The sequence below is a fragment of the Lissotriton helveticus genome, chromosome 7 (assembly GCF_964261635.1).
Source record: "Lissotriton helveticus chromosome 7, aLisHel1.1, whole genome shotgun sequence".
NCBI classification, from domain to species: Eukaryota; Metazoa; Chordata; class Amphibia; order Caudata; family Salamandridae; genus Lissotriton; species Lissotriton helveticus.
This window is the reverse complement of record NC_136068.1, coordinates 449,929,819-449,947,366: the sequence shown is the minus strand read 5'-3', so window position 1 is coordinate 449,947,366 and position 17,548 is coordinate 449,929,819. Positions and strand designations below refer to the sequence as shown.

General features: G+C 44.5%; 1 protein-coding gene across 1 annotated transcript in view; it reads right to left on the bottom strand.

Moving 5' to 3' along the window:
• Positions 1-13,530: 13,530 nt before the first annotated feature.
• Positions 13,531-17,548, bottom strand: part of LOC144769111 (uncharacterized) — an 80,257-nt gene continuing 76,239 nt past the window's right edge. Inside the window, exons 3-5 of the mRNA XM_078653113.1 lie at positions 16,147-16,248; positions 15,480-15,593; positions 13,531-13,999 (exon numbers count right to left, since the gene is read on the bottom strand). Of these exons, the coding sequence (XP_078509239.1) occupies positions 13,785-13,999; positions 15,480-15,593; positions 16,147-16,248 (431 nt within the window). The 3' untranslated portion in view covers positions 13,531-13,784. The remainder of the gene's footprint in view (positions 14,000-15,479; positions 15,594-16,146; positions 16,249-17,548) is intronic.

The window sequence follows — 17,548 nt, the reverse complement described above, 5'->3', positions numbered from 1 at the left end:
CTAAAGACAGTCTTGGCTTCTTTTTATTCCAGAGAAAGGACATTAGAATAGAGTTGATCTTTTTGAAAAATTTGGAGGGGATAGGGACCGGAATATTGGAGAGGGTGTAGAGAACGATGGGAGACAACATCATTTTTATAGTGTCAAGGCGACCCCACCAGGATAGGTAAAGGGGATGCCACTTGGATGTGAGATCCGTTAATTTCTGAATGCATTTGGACATGCACAGAGAAACAGTGTCTGGGATGATAGGGGTAATATGCATTCCCAAGTACTTGATATTGGAAGGTTTCCACGTGAAATTAGAGGCGGCAAAATCGGGTTTGAAAGTGAATTTAGTCAGGGGAAGGATCTCGCATTTGTCGTGATTAAGTTTATAGCCAGATATTTGTGAATAGGCATGGACATCATTGAGAAAGGCAGGAATGGAAACGGAGGGGTTGGAGACAAAGAGCAAAATGTCATCTGCATAAGCAGCTAGTTTGATGTGGGAATCTGACAATTGAAAACCATGGATGGAGGGATGTTGACGGAGTTTGGAGAGGAAGGGTTCTAAGGCCAGGTTAAAGAGAAAGGGAGATAGGGGACAACCTTGGCGAACACCTCTGTTTAAATCAAAAAAGGAGGACATTTGACCATTAGCACAGACCGCTGCGCGTGGATGAGAATAAAGTAGTGAAATTAAGGATATAAAAATAGGACCGAAACCGAACCAGCGTAGGGTGTGAAAGAGATAGGTCCATTCGACCCTATCAAACGCCTTTTCGGCATCCAGGGCAATGGCCGCTAGGGGATAGGGCAAAAGGCGAGATTGAGAAAGAATATTGAAGAGGAGTCTGGTGTTGTCAGTAATGTAACGACCCTTGACAAAGCCCGACTGTTCCTCGCCCAAAAGGTCTGGAAGAAGAAGGTCGAGACGTGCCGCAAGAGACTTTGCAAACATTTTATAGTCAATATTGACCAGAGAGATTGGCCTGTAATTCTTGCAGTGTTGAGGATCCTTCCCCTCCTTGGGTATGAGGCAGATATGGGCGTCTGAAAAAGAGCCTGAGGAGGAACCCAGGGAAAGGAAGGTGCCAATAAGGGAATGAAGTCTAGGGATAAGGAGTTTTGAAAAATGGAGAAAAATTCTACTGTGAAGCCGTCCGGCCCAGGGGCCTTGTCTTTCTGGAGGGATTGAAGCGCTTTAAGTAGTTCTTGTTGGGATATATCAAGTTCTAAGTGAGAAAGGTCAAGTGGAAAGTGAGATGGTTTTTGAATGGAGGAAAAAAACGTGTCTAGAGAGTGGGAAGAAGGCTGAGTTTCAGAGGAATACAAGGTCTTGTAGAAGGTAGAGAATTCAGTAAGGATGTCTGCGTCAGTGTGTTTGAGATTCGAGTTGGCATCGTAGATTGATTCAATATTTAATTTATTGTGTTTCACCTTGAGATAGTTGGCTAAGATCTTGCCTGCCTTATTTTTGCCTCCATAGAACTTGGCACTAGATTTTAATAAGTACAGAGATGCATCGTCCGTAGATTTTTTGTTAAATTTCATCTTAGCATTAACCAGGGCGGTTAAAGTTTGCTGTGAGCGGGAAGTAAAATAAGAATGCTCCAATTTCTTAATATCCAGAAGGATAGCCTTGGTAAAATCGCGAGCAGCTCTACGCTTCTTAGAAACAAAGCCAATAATGAAATCTCTTGCCGCCGCTTTAAAGGCATCCCAAATGGTGTGTTTGGGGACAGGGGAAGTATCATTGAGGGAGAAAAACTCGTGGGAGAAGGAGGTGAAGGAGGTAGTGAACTTAGGGTCCAAGAGGAGGGAGTTGTTGAAACGCCAGCGTTTGGGGCCTGTTGATTTGGGTAAGATGTCCAATTGAACTAATGTGGGGGCATGGTCAGAAAGTAAAATTGGACCAATTTCCGCATAAGTGAGAGTTTGGGCAATGTTGTGGGTAACAAAAACATAATCAATTCGGGATTGGGAATGGTGGCATGGAGAATAGAAAGTAAATTCCTGAAGTTCAGGATTACATAGGCGCCAAGCATCTGTGAGCTTGTGTTGGGAAATAGCTTGAGAAAAGGATTTATGAGATTTGTTGGGGATGAAATGTGCTTTGGAGTTCCTATCTAGAAAGGGGTCTAAGGGCTGATTACAATCTCCTGCTAGTATAAAATTATCATCAATGAATCTGGTGATGTGCTGGGAGAATGAGTGCCAGAAAGTGGGATCACCAGGGGTAGGGGCATAAACATTGAGGAGAGAAATTGGAACATTCTGGATAGAGAGTTTGGCATATATCCATCGGCCTTCAGCATCTGATTCTTGAGCAAGCATGGAATGAGAAAGAGCTTTGTGACATAAAATAGCAACACCATTGCGTTTACCATCCCCAGGAGAGTAATAAACATCGCCCACCCAACTTCTTTTCAATTTAACAGATTCTTCCGCAGATAAGTGAGTTTCTTGCAAAAAAGCAATATCCACATTCAAACGAGCAAGGTGAGATAAAATTCTCTGCCGTTTGATGGGGGAATTAACGCCCCTAACATTCCATGTAATAACTTTCAGAGACATAGCAAATAAGAAAGGAAAAAAATGTTATGAGAGAGAAAGAAGATGCAATAAGAACCCAGAAGAAGAAGAAAGCCAGAGAAAATGAGAAAGTCAATGAAAGGCAATGCAGTAGGATGATAAAGAGAAGGGTGATGGAGAAGAAAAAAGAGCAAAAGAAAGAGAGAAAAAAGCAGTTGATAGGAGAAATATGAGAAGGTAGACCATAAAGTAGCAAGAATGATAGTGAGGAGATGATAGAAGAAGAGTTGTTGAGAAATAAGAAAGAGAGACACCTGTGGAAGAAAGGAAATTAGTGAACTTGAGGGAGAAAAAGTCAGAATAAGGAAAGTGAACATTCGGGAGAAAGGGGAAAACATACTTACGGAGGGTAGAGGCGGGGAGGAATGATCACCAGGGAAAGGAGACGAGAAGAAAGAGTGAGAGGGGAGCGCCAGGCAAAGGAAGCAAGCGTCCAATGCAAGCGAACCAACAAGTCGAGGGGAAAACGCCATACACATTGTAAACCTGCGAGAAAGAGGAAGGAAAAACATAAATGAGTGAGACTACTGAAGGAAGAAGAAAACAGCACAACGTTAAAAGATAAAAAGGTGTGAAGGAATAACGTGAAGAAGAGAGAAATGAAATAAAACAACGATGCAGAGTAAGACAACATAGAAAAACACTAAGGAAGGTTACCTGTCCATCCAACAGGGATGCAAGAGAGGAAGGAAAGAGTCAGAGGGGAACACAGAAATGGAAGACATCAAGGTGCCTAGGAAAGGCAAACTGTAAAACAGCAAACATCAACCATAAAACATGTAAATTGAGTAAGACAGTGAAGCCATATTAACAAGGTTCACGGAGGAAAAGCTGATGAGGTGCCAGAAAAGTCCATGTCAGACGACTGTGCAGCATTCAAAAAACTTCTGAGACGAACAGGATCCTCGTAGGTCGTGGTCTTGTTGTTGTGGGTCACTCTGAACAGGCAAGGATGAAAAAGGCCGTATCTGGCTCCAATAGCACGTAGCTCTGGACGCATATCTAAAAAGGCTTTGCGATGACTGGCTGTGGTTTTGGCATAATCCTGTGCAAAGAAGAGGTTGGATCCTGACCATTGGAGACGAGGTGAGGCACGGGCCGCTGAGATGACTTTGAGAAGGTCAGTGTATTCGAGGAAGTACATGATGACACCCCTCGGCCGTGAAGAGGGAGAGGGATTAGAGGGGAGACGGCCCAGCCTATGTGCTCGCTGGATGTTGAGCGTGGTACCCTCAGGCAGATGAAGAAGTTTGGGTAAAAATGATTTGAAGAAGGCGATGGGATCAGTCCCTTCGCAATTCTCTGCCAGGCCGTAAAGACGGAGATTGTTGCGTCTGTTTCGGTTCTCCAACTCTTCAACTTGCTTTTGAAGAGAAGAAATCTGGGACTGCATGTGAGAGACTTTGGAAGAAGATTCCTGGAGAGAAGTCAAAGAATGTTCCACTGTTGTCACCCTGGCATCCATCTGAGACCAGTTATCGGTAAGAACCTGCAACTTTGAGTTAGTGTCTTCCATGAAAGGTTTAAGGGCACGAATTTCCTCCAACAAGAGCTCCATGGAGACAGTCGAGGTTGATCCAGTTGGTGACGGAGGAGCTTTTTTAAGGCGTTTCAACGCAGCTTTCCCTGGAGGCTGGGCGGGCCGCTCTGTGCTAGACTGCGACATCTGATCGGCGAGCGCTTGAGAATTTTCGAGGTGCGCCAGAGCTGAGAAAACTTTTGAGTTTTTAATGAAGACACGTCGTGGAGTTTTGGGAGTGCGAGAGATTGCCTTTCTTTCCATAAGGAGGAGGTATTGGTAAGGAGAAATGGAGTTCAAAAGTAGTCACTGTGAGCCCACAGACAGTTGGAATTGCACGCAGGAGCTGTTGACAGAAAGATGGCAAGCAGGTTCACAGGGAAAAGAAGGCTACCTGCGCAGAAGTCAGGAATGTCCAGGATTGAAGCAGCTGAATGGGACAGTAATCGGGTTGTTGAAAAAGCTAGTGCATCAATGATGGAAGCAGAGAAGCACCTCAGCGTGGAAATAAAGAAAAACGGCACATTGTAGAGCTGAAAAAGTCCATCAGGAGAGGAACCTCATAAATGAAGAAGAGCATGTAGAAAAAACGTGCAGAAACAGTGGGCAAAACAGCTCAAGGTTGTAGCCATCTGTGAGAAGGAGAGCGTAATGAAATGAAACATTCTTGAGAGAAAGTAGACTGCGCTGATATGTGCGTGCAGGTTGCTTGAGGTAAAGAAAGCACCAGTCTTCTAAAATGGCCGCCCAGGTTAAACAGACGTGAGTGAAGCTTGCTGAGAGCTTATGTAAAAAAGAAATGGTGACATAAGGTAAAGTTCGGCAGCATTAGTGCCAAAATGTAAAAGTCATCTCACCAGGTGGAACGGTGGGCTTGAGGAGCTCCGTGGTGTGTTCGCATGGCCACGAACGGGGGCGCCGCAGTACGCGGTGACTGGATACAAAATGGCGGACGCGACTTTCACTCAGCCGCGTCCGCTACAAAGTAGCGAAAATGAGCATTCCGTCGCGTTGTAGAGCCGCCTCCAGAAGCCCGCTGATGTCTTCGGTCTCCGGTTCACGAAGAGCCGCTTAGCAGGCGAGAATGAGCTGAGAATCAAGGCGAAAACCCCTGCGGACCTGGAGCGCTCACATGGGAGCCGCCGTCTTCGCCGGGCGCCAAGCCACGCCCCTGGCTGTGTGATTTATATTGAAGTGTGACTAAATTAAATTTACACCAATAATCGATCACACACTTGCTGGGGTGGATGTGGTGAAAGCAACACTAACTCAAGGCAGAGCGAGGATCTTCTTCTGCTTGCCCACCCATGCTCAGTATTCGCAAATAATCTTTTTTCCAGAAAAATATAATCAGTCATAATTAATTGCCGGCATTGATTCATCAACCTTCCAGCACTAAAGGTTACTCTTGTCCACTTCATAGGTCTAGTCAACTTCAGTTTGTAACTTGGACTAGGCTATCCCCGCCACCATTATGCTTTATTTTACTTGACCATTGCTTATCATCATCATGGTTTCTTGTTTGCCAGTCTTCTTGTGTACTGTACTTCTACTACTCATACCCAAGTCTCCCTCAAGCGACTGACTGTTTCACTTTCTTTTTTGCAAATGCTACTGTCAGTGTCTACTAGTACCACCAACACCACCATAGCATCTTGGGAAACCAAACCATCATCACCTTGCAGCTATCGCTTTGCCTAAGTATAAATAAACGTCAATCACAGGTAAGAGAAGAAGTTTGAGGGAGGCATAATTAATATTATGGAAATTAATTCATTAATGAAGAAGTTCGTGAGGCAAGATGGCTGCATACTGACCTCCGTGAGAGTGACTGTGGAGACTCTCCCCCGGGTTAAGAAAATAAAACCTTGGTTAAAAATGAAGTCTTGACATGCCACTTTGCACGTACCTGGTCGACCGGCTGATTGGCGTAGCCTTGAACAGGGGTCCTCGGCGGAGATACGGTGGACTGGCTGCGAGGAGAAGAATACTGCTCGTGGTGATCCGTGCTGTTATCCTAACGCTGCATCGGTGTCCAATTCTAGCCAGGGAATGGGGCCGAAATCGAGCAAATCCACCAAGGAGAATGTGAAAGATCTACAGAAGGGAACCGCCACTCCAGCTATCCCTGCCACGGCTGTGCGCGGCTCACGACAACCAAGGCATGCTCCAGCAACAAAAAAACTGAGAAGGCTGCTGGCGGAAATGGCGGCAAGCCGTAGGATGGCTCGGAAGGCAAGAGGAAAGCCCGGGAGGGCTCTCTTTGGGAGCCAATAGTGACAGAGGCATTTGCAGGCAGTCGCAGCCTCTGTTGCGGTAATCGGCATGGAGGGTGCTGGCGTCTTGGCTGAGAATGGCGTGAAAGTTGCTGCTGAGCCCGGCTCAGCCCCGCCTCCTGGGGATACAATGTTGCAGACACTAATTGAACCGGAGCTTCGCCAAGGAGAGGAGATTACAGGGTCCACTCCTGGGCTAACCTCATCAGCTCTAATGGAGTGGCAGGAAGCATCGGGCTGTATGCCTAGTAGCGGCTATAAAGCATCCCTCATTATTAAAGCCGGAAGAGACGCTGGTGCAAGAGGTAATGGCGCTGCATCACTCAATATCAATGCTGATCAAGAAACTGGTGGCAAAGGTATTGGTAACAGCGGACTGCTGAATACATCTGATGCTCTTAATATGGCCCGCTCTTAGGGAAGCCAGCGGGACAAGATCAGGTACCTCAATGGGCTAACATGACTTTAGGGTCTCCAGAGGGAGAATACGTTTTTTTCACTTAACGATTACACTGATGCTTCGCACTCTAGTGAAGGCAACTCTTCAGATGGGTCTGCCTCTGAGGAATCTACCGCAATACAAAAGGCACCACGAACCCATAAAGCTATAGCCCAGAAGTGCAGGTCAAAAGCTAGAGCAAGTACTTCGAAGGTGGACACAGCTACAGTCCACAAGTTGAAATGGGATTATTCAGCTACAAGCCAACTATATCAAGATGCTGGGGAGGCACCTGAACTGGGGGGGGGCTTCCTTGTCCTACTGATGCAACTGTTCCATTGTCGCTAGATTTAGTGTACACTACCCTAAAACAAATGCAGGGGGAGGCCAGATTGGATTGTTGTAGGGCGCAACAAGCTAACAAAAAAATACAAGGCTCATTACGAAAAGTGACTAAACTTTCCTCAGATATGGCAGACAGGGTTGTGCTAGTAGAGGATAGAACAGAGAAATTGGAGGAGGAAATCAGGAAAATGCACCTTTATAAGGGAGTGAATGAGAAGCAAACAGAGGATATGATGTGGAAATTTGAAGGCTTTGAATAGACAGCAAAGAAATATTATAAGACTGCTGGGCCTTGCCAAAAACATCGAAGTAGGTAATATTATGGCATTTGTTGTAGCTTTGTTAAAGGGTGCTTTTCCTGATCTTGCTCATTGGAATTGGGATGTCGAGGTTCAGAGGGCGCATCGCTTCCCATTGACTCAAAAGAAAGGCAACACAGCCGGACAAGGGGATCGCCCTAGGGCTATCCTAATATACATTGGCAACTTTTTCCTTAGGCAGGCTATTCTGGACAAAGCAAAGCCGGACACAAAACGAACATTTGATGGCAATACATTTTTCGTTTGCCCGGATTTTTGTCATGCCACAGTCGAAAGGAGATGGAGACTCCGACAGCTGATAACTCCCTTTCAGGGGATCGGCTGTGAAGTTTTTCTGCTCTTCCCGACATTTGATGGCAATACATTTTTCACTTGCCCGGATTTTTGTCATGCCACAGTCGAAAGGAGATGGAGACTCCGACAGCTGATAACTCCCTTTCAGGGGATCGGCTGTGAAGCCTTTCTGCTCTTCCCGGCTCGACTTAAAGTCATTTCAAATGGGAGGGTTCAAATGTTCTTTTCGGAAATCAAGGCACAAGAATATTTAGCCGAGTTGAAAGAGGCAAGGAGGGATGCTGGCAGGGTGGGATCAGTTTCAGGTAATGAAAGGGTGTAACTGGAATACAACCTTCTGATAAAAAATGATATTGAAAAATCCCTCTCTCATTATGCATGATCTATCGTTATATTTTTAGATGTGCCTTGCCCTAGTGCTGATGTTTTGGTTTTTCTTTCTCTTAGTTTATAAGATGCCAGGTACAGTGCACAGGGGTGTGTCAGCGGTGTCCGGGGGCCGGGGGGGGGGGGGGGGGGCAGGCTATTCTGGACAAAGCAAAGCCGGACACAAAACGAACATTTGATGGCAATACATTTTTCGCTTGCCCGGATTTTTGTCATGCCACAGTCGAAAGGAGATGGAGACTCCGACAGCTGATAACTCCCTTTCAGGGGATCGGCTGTGAAGCCTTTTTGCTCTTCCCGGCTCGACTTAAAGTCATTTCAAATGGGAGGGTTCAAATGTTCTTTTCGGAAATCAAGGCACAAGAATATTTAGCCAGGTTGAAAGAGGCAAGGAGGGATGCTGGCAGGGTGGGATCAGTTTCAGGTAATGAAAGGGTGTAACTTGAATACAACCTTCTGATCAAAAATGATATTGAAAAACCCCTCTCTCATTATGCATGATCTATCGTTATATTATTAGATGTGCCTTGCCCAAGTGCTGGGGTTTAGTTTTTTCTTTCTCTTAGTTTATAAGTTGCCAGGTACAGTGAACACGGGTGTGTCAGCGCTGTCCGGACGGCGGGGGCAGGCTATTCTGGACAAAGCAAAGCCGGACACAAAACGAACATTTGATGGCAAAATACATTTTTCGCTTGCCCGGATTTCTCTTAGTTTATAAGTTGCCAGGTACAGTGCACAGGGCTGTGTCAGCGGTGTCCGGGGAGGGGGGGGGGGAGAATCTGCAGCGACTCAAGCTGTGAGCTTCGGCTGCTTCACTTAGGTCATGGGTGACCTAATTGCCTTTGAGGGATGGGGGTAGAACAGGGGGGACTTGTGGGTGGGAAGGGTGAGGGGGTGGTTGGGAGGGTGAGGGCACAGCCCAGTATGGCACCTGAGGTTAAACATGGTTGACAGGTACAGAAAAGAAAGGAAACTGAAAAATCAGAGCGGGCAGTCAGATAATAAGAAACTGTGCAAAGACGATAAGTGGATTGGAGATTCAACTAATGCTACCTAATGAGCCTGCGTGTTGCCTCAATTAATATATACGGTTTAAATGATCAGGCCAAGAGACAGAGGGCCGCTTTATCTTGAGGATGATGCGTATAGATATTCTGTGTATTCAAGAAACCCATATTGAGGGCACTAATGGTAGCTTAATGGAGCAATTAGGATTCAAACTCATTATAAATACCAAACAAGGTACTAATACAAGAGACGTTGCCATTCTCTCACAGCGTTCGGATATAATTTATATGAAGAAACTTTCTGACAGGTGGGGTAGATGGGCAATAGTAGAATGCATGGTATCAGGAGAGACATTTACTATATGTTCGGTGTATGGTTCGACCTGGAACTCTTGGAATTTTTGGATGCTGAATTAGCTTTATGGCACACCTAGTAATTATGTGTGGGGATTTGAATATTAGCGGCTTGGGAGGACTCTGGAGATAGGTAAACAGGCCAGAAGAAAAAGTTTTTTGTGCACTTACCCATTTGGTTCAGAATAATGCACACATAAATGTCTGGGCGTGCCTAGAACCAAGTGATCCCGGTAGTACGTTCTTCTCGGCCCCCCACAAATCCATATTTAGATTAGATTCCTTTTCTGTTTCAAATCTATTAATCCCTACGTGCAGGATAGAGAAACACCCTTGGATCTCCTCAGACCATAATCCTCTGATCCTAACGGTCACCCTTGGGGGTGGGGAAATATCAGAGCGGGTTTGGACCTTCAAAAGAGGATTTTTTAAAGAACCAAAGTATGTACTTCATATGAAAGAGTGGATTAAGGGGTTCTGGGAGATAAAAAGGAAGAGTGCTAGCTCAGGGGTATTTTGGGATGCTTTTAAAGCCGGGGTTCGGGGAGAGACACTGAGCTATAGCCTGTACCGACAGAAAAGCTAGGTGCAACAGGAGAAAATGCTATGTAAGGCAATAGTGGAGATAGAGGAGGCGCTCGCCGCTGCAATCCGGATGGGTAAATCACTGGATGACATATTGCTGAGGCTGGCGTTAGCTAAAGCTGAAATAGGAGATATTACAGCCGCTAAAGCAGTGGCTAAATTTCTTGCTAGGAGGGAGCTCTGTTATGAGTTTAGTGAGCGGGTGGGGCATACTCTGGCAATACGATTAAGATAAAAGTACGCAGATGGGGAGATCCGTAAGATACAAGATGAATGTGGGAACATAATTGAGGGTTCAGCAGGGATCCGAGAGATATTCCGACAGTTCAATGAAAAGCTTTATAGTGAGGAACAGCCAAGGGAGCAGGGTTTAATTCGAGGGTATCTTAGCGGAATCCCTGTTCAAGGTATTACCCCTGAAGATAGAGAGGCACTTAAACGTCCATTAACCCAGGCAGAGATATATGGCGCATTATGTAGCCTTCCCTCAGGCAAGGCAGCAGGACCAGATCAGATTCCTTTAGAATTTTATAAAACTTTTCTGGAGGTAATTGGACCTGATCTGGAAGACACGGTATCTCAAGCTCAACAGGGTGGCTCTATTCCCGAATCATGGGCTGGGGCAGATATAATAGTATTTCTGAAAAAGGGCAAGCCAGCTGTAGAACCAGGATCTTATAGACCAATAACGCTTATGAATAGCGATGCTAAAGTCTTCTCTAAGGCCCTGGTGACACGTTTAATTCGTATGATTGGGAAACTTGTACACCCGTCAGCACGGGTTTATACCGGGTAGGGGAACTACACAACATGTTCGCAGGGTTACCACCCTGTTAGATGCTGCCGAGATCTCAGGGGACCCTATGGCTCTGATGTTAATGGATGCCGAAAAAGCATTTGATAGGGTCTCCTGGGACTATCTGTGGGCAGTTATGAAATGGTTCGGTTTTGGGCAAGGATATACTAAGGCAATACAGTCTGCAATACAGTCTTTATACAAGGCACCGACGGCTTGGCTAAGGCGCAATGGGGGGTATACGACTCTTTTATTAATTAAGCGTGGCACTCAGCAGGGTTGCCCGTGTTTGCCAATATTGTTTGCCATGTATATTGACCCCTTAATACGGAAACTAGAGGCTAGCAATGGAATCATTCCTATTAGATATCTTAGGTTGGGAACAAATACGCTGGCATATGCTGATGACATTGCCGTGGTCACCTCTAATCCTCAGGATGCCCCAGTTGCTATGGAGCTAGAAGCTCAAGCCTTTGGCCAAGTTTCTGGGTATGCACTAAACAGATCTAAGACCCAGAGAGTTAAAAACAGGGGGGCTGATCTGGATGATCTACTGGTAATGGATTCAGCTACCTATTTAGGCATTGATATCACATCTGATTTGGAAAAGGTTGTGGAGAGGAATATGGAACCAGTAATAGGGAAGGCAAAAAAAGATTTTGATAGAATGCATAACCTTCATCTGTCTCTGGTTGGCCACTGAAATGTGGTCAAAATGATGTTTTTACCAAAGTTACTTATTTACGACTATCCCGCTCGAATTTGAGAAGCAGTCGTTTGTGGCACTCAAGCATATGGTAAACCGGTTTATATGGGCACACGGGAAAACAAGGAGAGCCCTTAGATTTATGTCATTGCCAAGGGAGAGAGGGGGCTGGGCAGTCCCTGATTTTAAAATGTATTATTGGGCGGCCACTATATGAGTGGGCTAATTGGTGAGAATGTTATAGACCCATGGATACGGACTGGGTCACCAGATATGTATAAGCTATTGCTGGGAGAAGATGCCACAAATTGCTTTCTGAAATGTACAGAGCCTAGTTACTTAAAAAAAAAAACTAGATTTAAGACTCTGATGGCTGCCTTTAAGATCTGGGCAGCGTTCAGAAAAAAGATTGGTCTTGGGAGAATTAATTTCTATACTCAGTTGTTTAGAAATCCCACCTTTCCAGAAATGTTTTCTGATTCTATAATGGCAGAAAGGGAGGGGTGTGGGATTCGGAAAATAGGGGATCCAATAGGGCAAAATGGATTCTGACCATTTTCCGAAATAGAATGTGATTATGGTATTGACAAGAAATACCTTTTCAAGTATCTTCAAATAGGTAGTTTTCTAGGAGGGAAAAAGGGCGGCCTGAACGGTTTAGAGAAATTAAAATAATTTATGTTTTTAGGAAAAGGCAAGACTGTACTATTCGGAGGATTTGTGCCAAACTTTCTCTACTCAAGCAGGATGATCTGGACAAGTTTGGGAAGAAATGGGCAGACAAACTCGGCATTGAACAAGATAGCTTTGGTGATTTTTTGGAGCTGGATCAGTCTGTCCTCTGCTCTGCGGGGCTGCAAGCTCAACATTTTAAAACAATTTATTCTCTGTATTATACACCAGCACGGATAGCACAGTGGGGGGGGACAGAAAGGAACCAGATGTCCCCGTTGTGACAGCTCGGATGCCGAGTTAATCCATATGTTTGCCTCCTGCTTCCGACTGCAAAACATTCTGAGTGCAATTAAAAATTTCTTTGATCAATCTTTGAATTTTAAAATCTCCCTCACCCCTGCCATAATACTTTTGGGGATAAATAGGAAGGAAGGATCAAATTCATTCTCCCGCTTTCTCTTTTTAACTATGGTGGTATTGCGTATTTGCATTGCCTCTGCCTGGCTGGATCAAGCCGCCCCTACGTTTCAACAATGGCTCGCTGGGCTGTTAGCCATCTATAATCTCGAGAAAGGAATTTGTGAGAGAAAGAGTAAAAAAGGGAGAATGCTCGGCAGACGTATCTGGGGGCCCATTTACAGATGAAGGAAGATATGATGGATAGCAACCCCTAAGAAGGGTAATTTGGCAGGTGTTTTCTCCTTTCTCTTTTTTCTTTATCTTTCTTTTCCCTTTCCTTCTCTTCCTTTTCTTTCTTGTTCTGTATTCTAAGCCACAATGGTAATTGCAATCTTGGATAGTAATGTGGATTCTTTCTTTTTTGTTTTGTTAAAAAATGCTCTGTATTGTGAATTATTCCTCAGACAATATTTGTATTTCAGAGATTGTGCTGTGATATTAAAAATAAAAATAAAAATGTAATTCATTGATTCACACACCCACACCCTTGCGAGTCCTGTTGCAGAAGGCATAGACTAGGAGCAGAGACTGACAGTACTAATAGGACAAGTCACAAGTGAGGGTACCGCATCTTATTGTTGGTGTGTTACACTATTAGCAGATTATTATTTTAATCAAAAACTGGCTGCGGCCCTGCGGCAGGAAAGGAAACTGTGTGAAGTAAAAGAGTAACCCCCCACAAAAATGTACAACATATGTAAAGTAAGTATAAATAATGTATTCCCCACAGAAAAAAACCACAACACCTGACCCACCCCTCTCCCTAACCTCAACCAATGTCCAAAGATAATAAGAGTCCAATCCAATGTCCAATCCGAAAATTCATTTTCCATAAATATAAACCCCAACTTTTCCCCAACGCCTAATTACCACTCACCCAAAACATTTTTTAAAAGGGGTAAGGTGACAGGGTTCTAGTGGTGGGCTTGCAGTCGCCGGTTAATCTCCAAAACCTCCTTTATCCGCTCCTCTAGGCAGGCCATCCGGAGGTGCATGCGGCGCTTGAATGCTCTTCAATTGCATCCATGGGGGGGGGCAACAGTGTTCAATGAAGTGCAGCGGGCATCTGCCAGACCACGGCCCGTACCACCCTGGGGGCCTGGCTGGGGCCCGGGGAATTGGAGGAGGCTTCAGCTGCTACTGCTTCTTCCTCCTCACCTGCCAAAGCCACCAGCCGCCGATATTCTGTGCAGATGGCCTCCAGCTTCTGGCACCGGGCCATGTCTGCTATCTCCTTCCTAGTTGTTTGGGCAGAAGTAGCTATATCAATAAAGAAAGAAAAGACAATTGTAACCAATACTCTTAGCAAAACAGTAACTCAAAATTCATTATACACATAGTGGCACAGTAGCACTAGCAAGCACGGTACATAACATTTGTGGTATCCTCCCACTTCCTCAGCCTCTCACATTTGTGGGAGTTTCAGGCATTACTACTACTATACACCATGGAATAGACAAGTCTTTCTCTTCTCTCTCTCTTGTTTAGCTAAATTAACCTTGTAGGCATGCCAGCTCAGTCACCTTGCGCCGTAGACAGACATACTCATGTTGCAGACTCACATTATTTTTATTTACTACTGTCTGCAGGTGAGTCGGCTGTAGTTTACAACTACACAATTATATTATTTTTCTATTAAGGCCATACTCTGTTACATCAATGGCAACTGCTCAATTTCACTTTCACCCTGACTACTACAACAAGGCAGATGATATCTGATCCAAATGATCATTGATTATATATGGGACGATGTGTAACCATGCAGCCGATGGGCCACCCATGGCAGGCATACACAGTCGAAAATGACATAGGTATGGAGTGGGCCTCGGAGTTGGAGGGAGGCACTTGATAATGGATGGGTATTAATCCATACATACACAATATATATGCTGTGCTTGCAAACTACTGTGAGTCAAGGGAGTATTCTGAAATACAACCTTGAATCAAAAACCTTGAAAAAAACAGTCCTTGTTTCTCTTCCCAGCGATTTTTCGATTTATCATTGCATTGCTCTTCTAGCATTATATTTTTTTAATTCAAATCTTATTCTATTCTCCTTGGCTTTGCTACTCTGGCACGGTTTATTTTACTTTTACATTTGTCTTCATCCAGTTACAGTCTTCACCTATGCTATGATGATTGTACCATCCAGGCATCCATCCATTTAAAGTAAACATGGCTATCATTCTTCTTAAATAATCTCTCAACAAACCTTTCACCAACAACATACATCTGTAACCACCTCCCATGCGTCCTTCCTTGCTTGCCTTTGAGCTTGACCCATGAAATCCCCAAGAGGATTCTTCCTATCACCCATAAATTTTTAACACCCACCCAGGCAGGCATCCTTTCCTTCACCTTCCAACCACCCTTCAACCACCCATGTATCCGATTCCTATCAGCCACCTATGCATCCCACGCATCCTTCTCTGCCAGTCATATTTATATGTCTCCCGTCCTTCCTCCTTCCATCCTTCTTTCCCTTTTCGTTCAAACCATCCATCAAGGTCGTATGACTCTTAGTCTTCTTCATAAAACTTTCCCAGCTGAGTTGAAGTCAGAAAGAAGAGGCCGTTAGTTACTCACCTCCCGCCGCTAATGCTATTGCTAATGATAAGTACAGGGTGTCTTCATCAACCGTTTTTTGCAACAACTTAGTCTATCTTACCAGTACAGTGTGTACACCCTTGCAGCGACTGTGTAACTATTGCAATAAGTAAGGAATATAAGTACAACTTACCACTGCCCGCCACTGCTGCTGGTTCGCCCACCCCTGCAGCAGCTGCTCCATCTGCTCCCTCCTGGCTGGCGTTGTCTGCCCTGCCGCTGGCCCCGGCACTGGTGGTCGGTATGCCTAGAAAAAATATTACACATTTTTTAGATGCCATATACGCCTTTCCCTATTTTTCATTTCACTTGCAAGATTGAGAAAATACAATACATATATATACCACATACATCACTAGTACAAATCGGGTACTAGAGTAGAGTAGACAGTAGTATGTCCTATCCTATCAAAAATAGTAAAATATCTGGTTGGGCATTTTGCTGGTGGGAATGGTCGAAAAGTCTCTCAAGATTAAGAAGAGGACAACCCGAAGGACTGGACTCAGTGGCTGCTGATATTCGATAAAAAAATAAAGAGTGGACAACTGGGCAAGCTACAAACAGACTAATAGTAGTACAGTGTCAGAGGCAGTTAGATTGATGTAAAACAAAACAGACACTAGAAAAAATATAACTTAGTAGGTAGGTAATGCAGGGATAACAAGAATTTAGAAACAGGTAGATCGAAGAAGATTTGGTTAAAAAAAGAATTAGGAAACAGAAATATTAGTTTGGAAAAAATAAGGTGCAGTAAAAGTAAGGGAAATATAATTATTAATATTAACAACAGGAGGACTTACTGGGGCCAGCAGCATAGCCCTCGGTAAGGGAGCAATCCTGGCCCTGGGAGGCATCTCCAGCTTCCGTCTCAGACGATCCCGTCGTCTTCCTGCCCCTGGATGCTGATCATGTAAGATATAATAAAGTGACAAAAATTGATTAGTGTGAAACAAATAAAATATTATTTAACTCGCTTAATAACATTTTTGGACAGGAAACAACAATTGCAATAAAACTGAGCTATCTAATCTGATCGACTAGTAGTAGTATTGCGGACTATCTAGGTATTATTTGTTAATCCAGTGTTCCATTCCGATTCCAGAATCCTAAAACCTGTAAGTCCACCTAGCCTAGCCCACCTATTCCAGAGACATTGGAAATGAATTGCGTACAACAAATATATTTTCTTCTTCTAAGTTTAAATTTCATTCGAAATCATCAATGAATCAACCCCCTTTGAAGGGCCAATTGTTCACTAAGTCTGCATTTACATTTATTTTAGTCCTCAAAAATGCATAGATGGATGCATGCAAATGGCATACACCAAATTGTTGGTTGGTTGCTGCCGATGTGCCGATGAGTTGCTATATTACTCACTCTCTAACAAACTACAAAAGGTTCTACTAAGGACTGGAGTCAGCAGCACATGACGGAGGACGTGTAACGCCACGGACCGCCAAAAAATTCCCATCTAATACTAAACTAAACTACCTACCTACCACTACTATCTTAGTGACAGAACAAAGGAATGGAGTCTCTCTAGCATTACCTAACTTAAGTTCTCTAAATTCTCTCACATAATCAGTCCAAGGGAGTACAAAGTTACAAACAAGTAAGATTAGTAGCGCCGAGCACCTGTCTAGTGTCTAGAAGAATAACAATCACATAATATAAGTTAAACGAAACTTACCTGCAAGTAAGCAGCAGCATTCTTGCTATTTGGGAAATAATGTTATATTCGCAATAACACAGACCAGATCACACAATACTACTATAATTAGCTACTCACCAAGCCCCATGACCTCAAAACCTAGCAGGTTCAGCAGGTCTTGCTCCCTGTCCAGGATGTCAGACCACCGGTGAGTCAGCTGGTTGTGGGTGCGCCAGACCTCAGAGCAGCGAAACAATGCTCGGGGCACCCTTGCCCACCGGCGGTGACGCTCCTGGGTAGTGTAGCCAGAGCCAGGCCTGCTGCCAAGGTTAAGGGGAGGTGGCGCTGTACAAAAAACCAAGGGTGGCCACCTCTGAGAATAGGGCCCAGGGCTGCTCCCCTTCTGGGCGTCATCTTCTGCAAAGAACGCAGCTCTTGGCCGCACTAGCCTTGGCCTTTTAACTTTTTGCTAACCTTAGCCATGGTCCTAGGGAGGGAGGAGGACGGAAAAGAAAATGCAAAAGTAAAAAATAAAATCAGGAGAAGTAGTA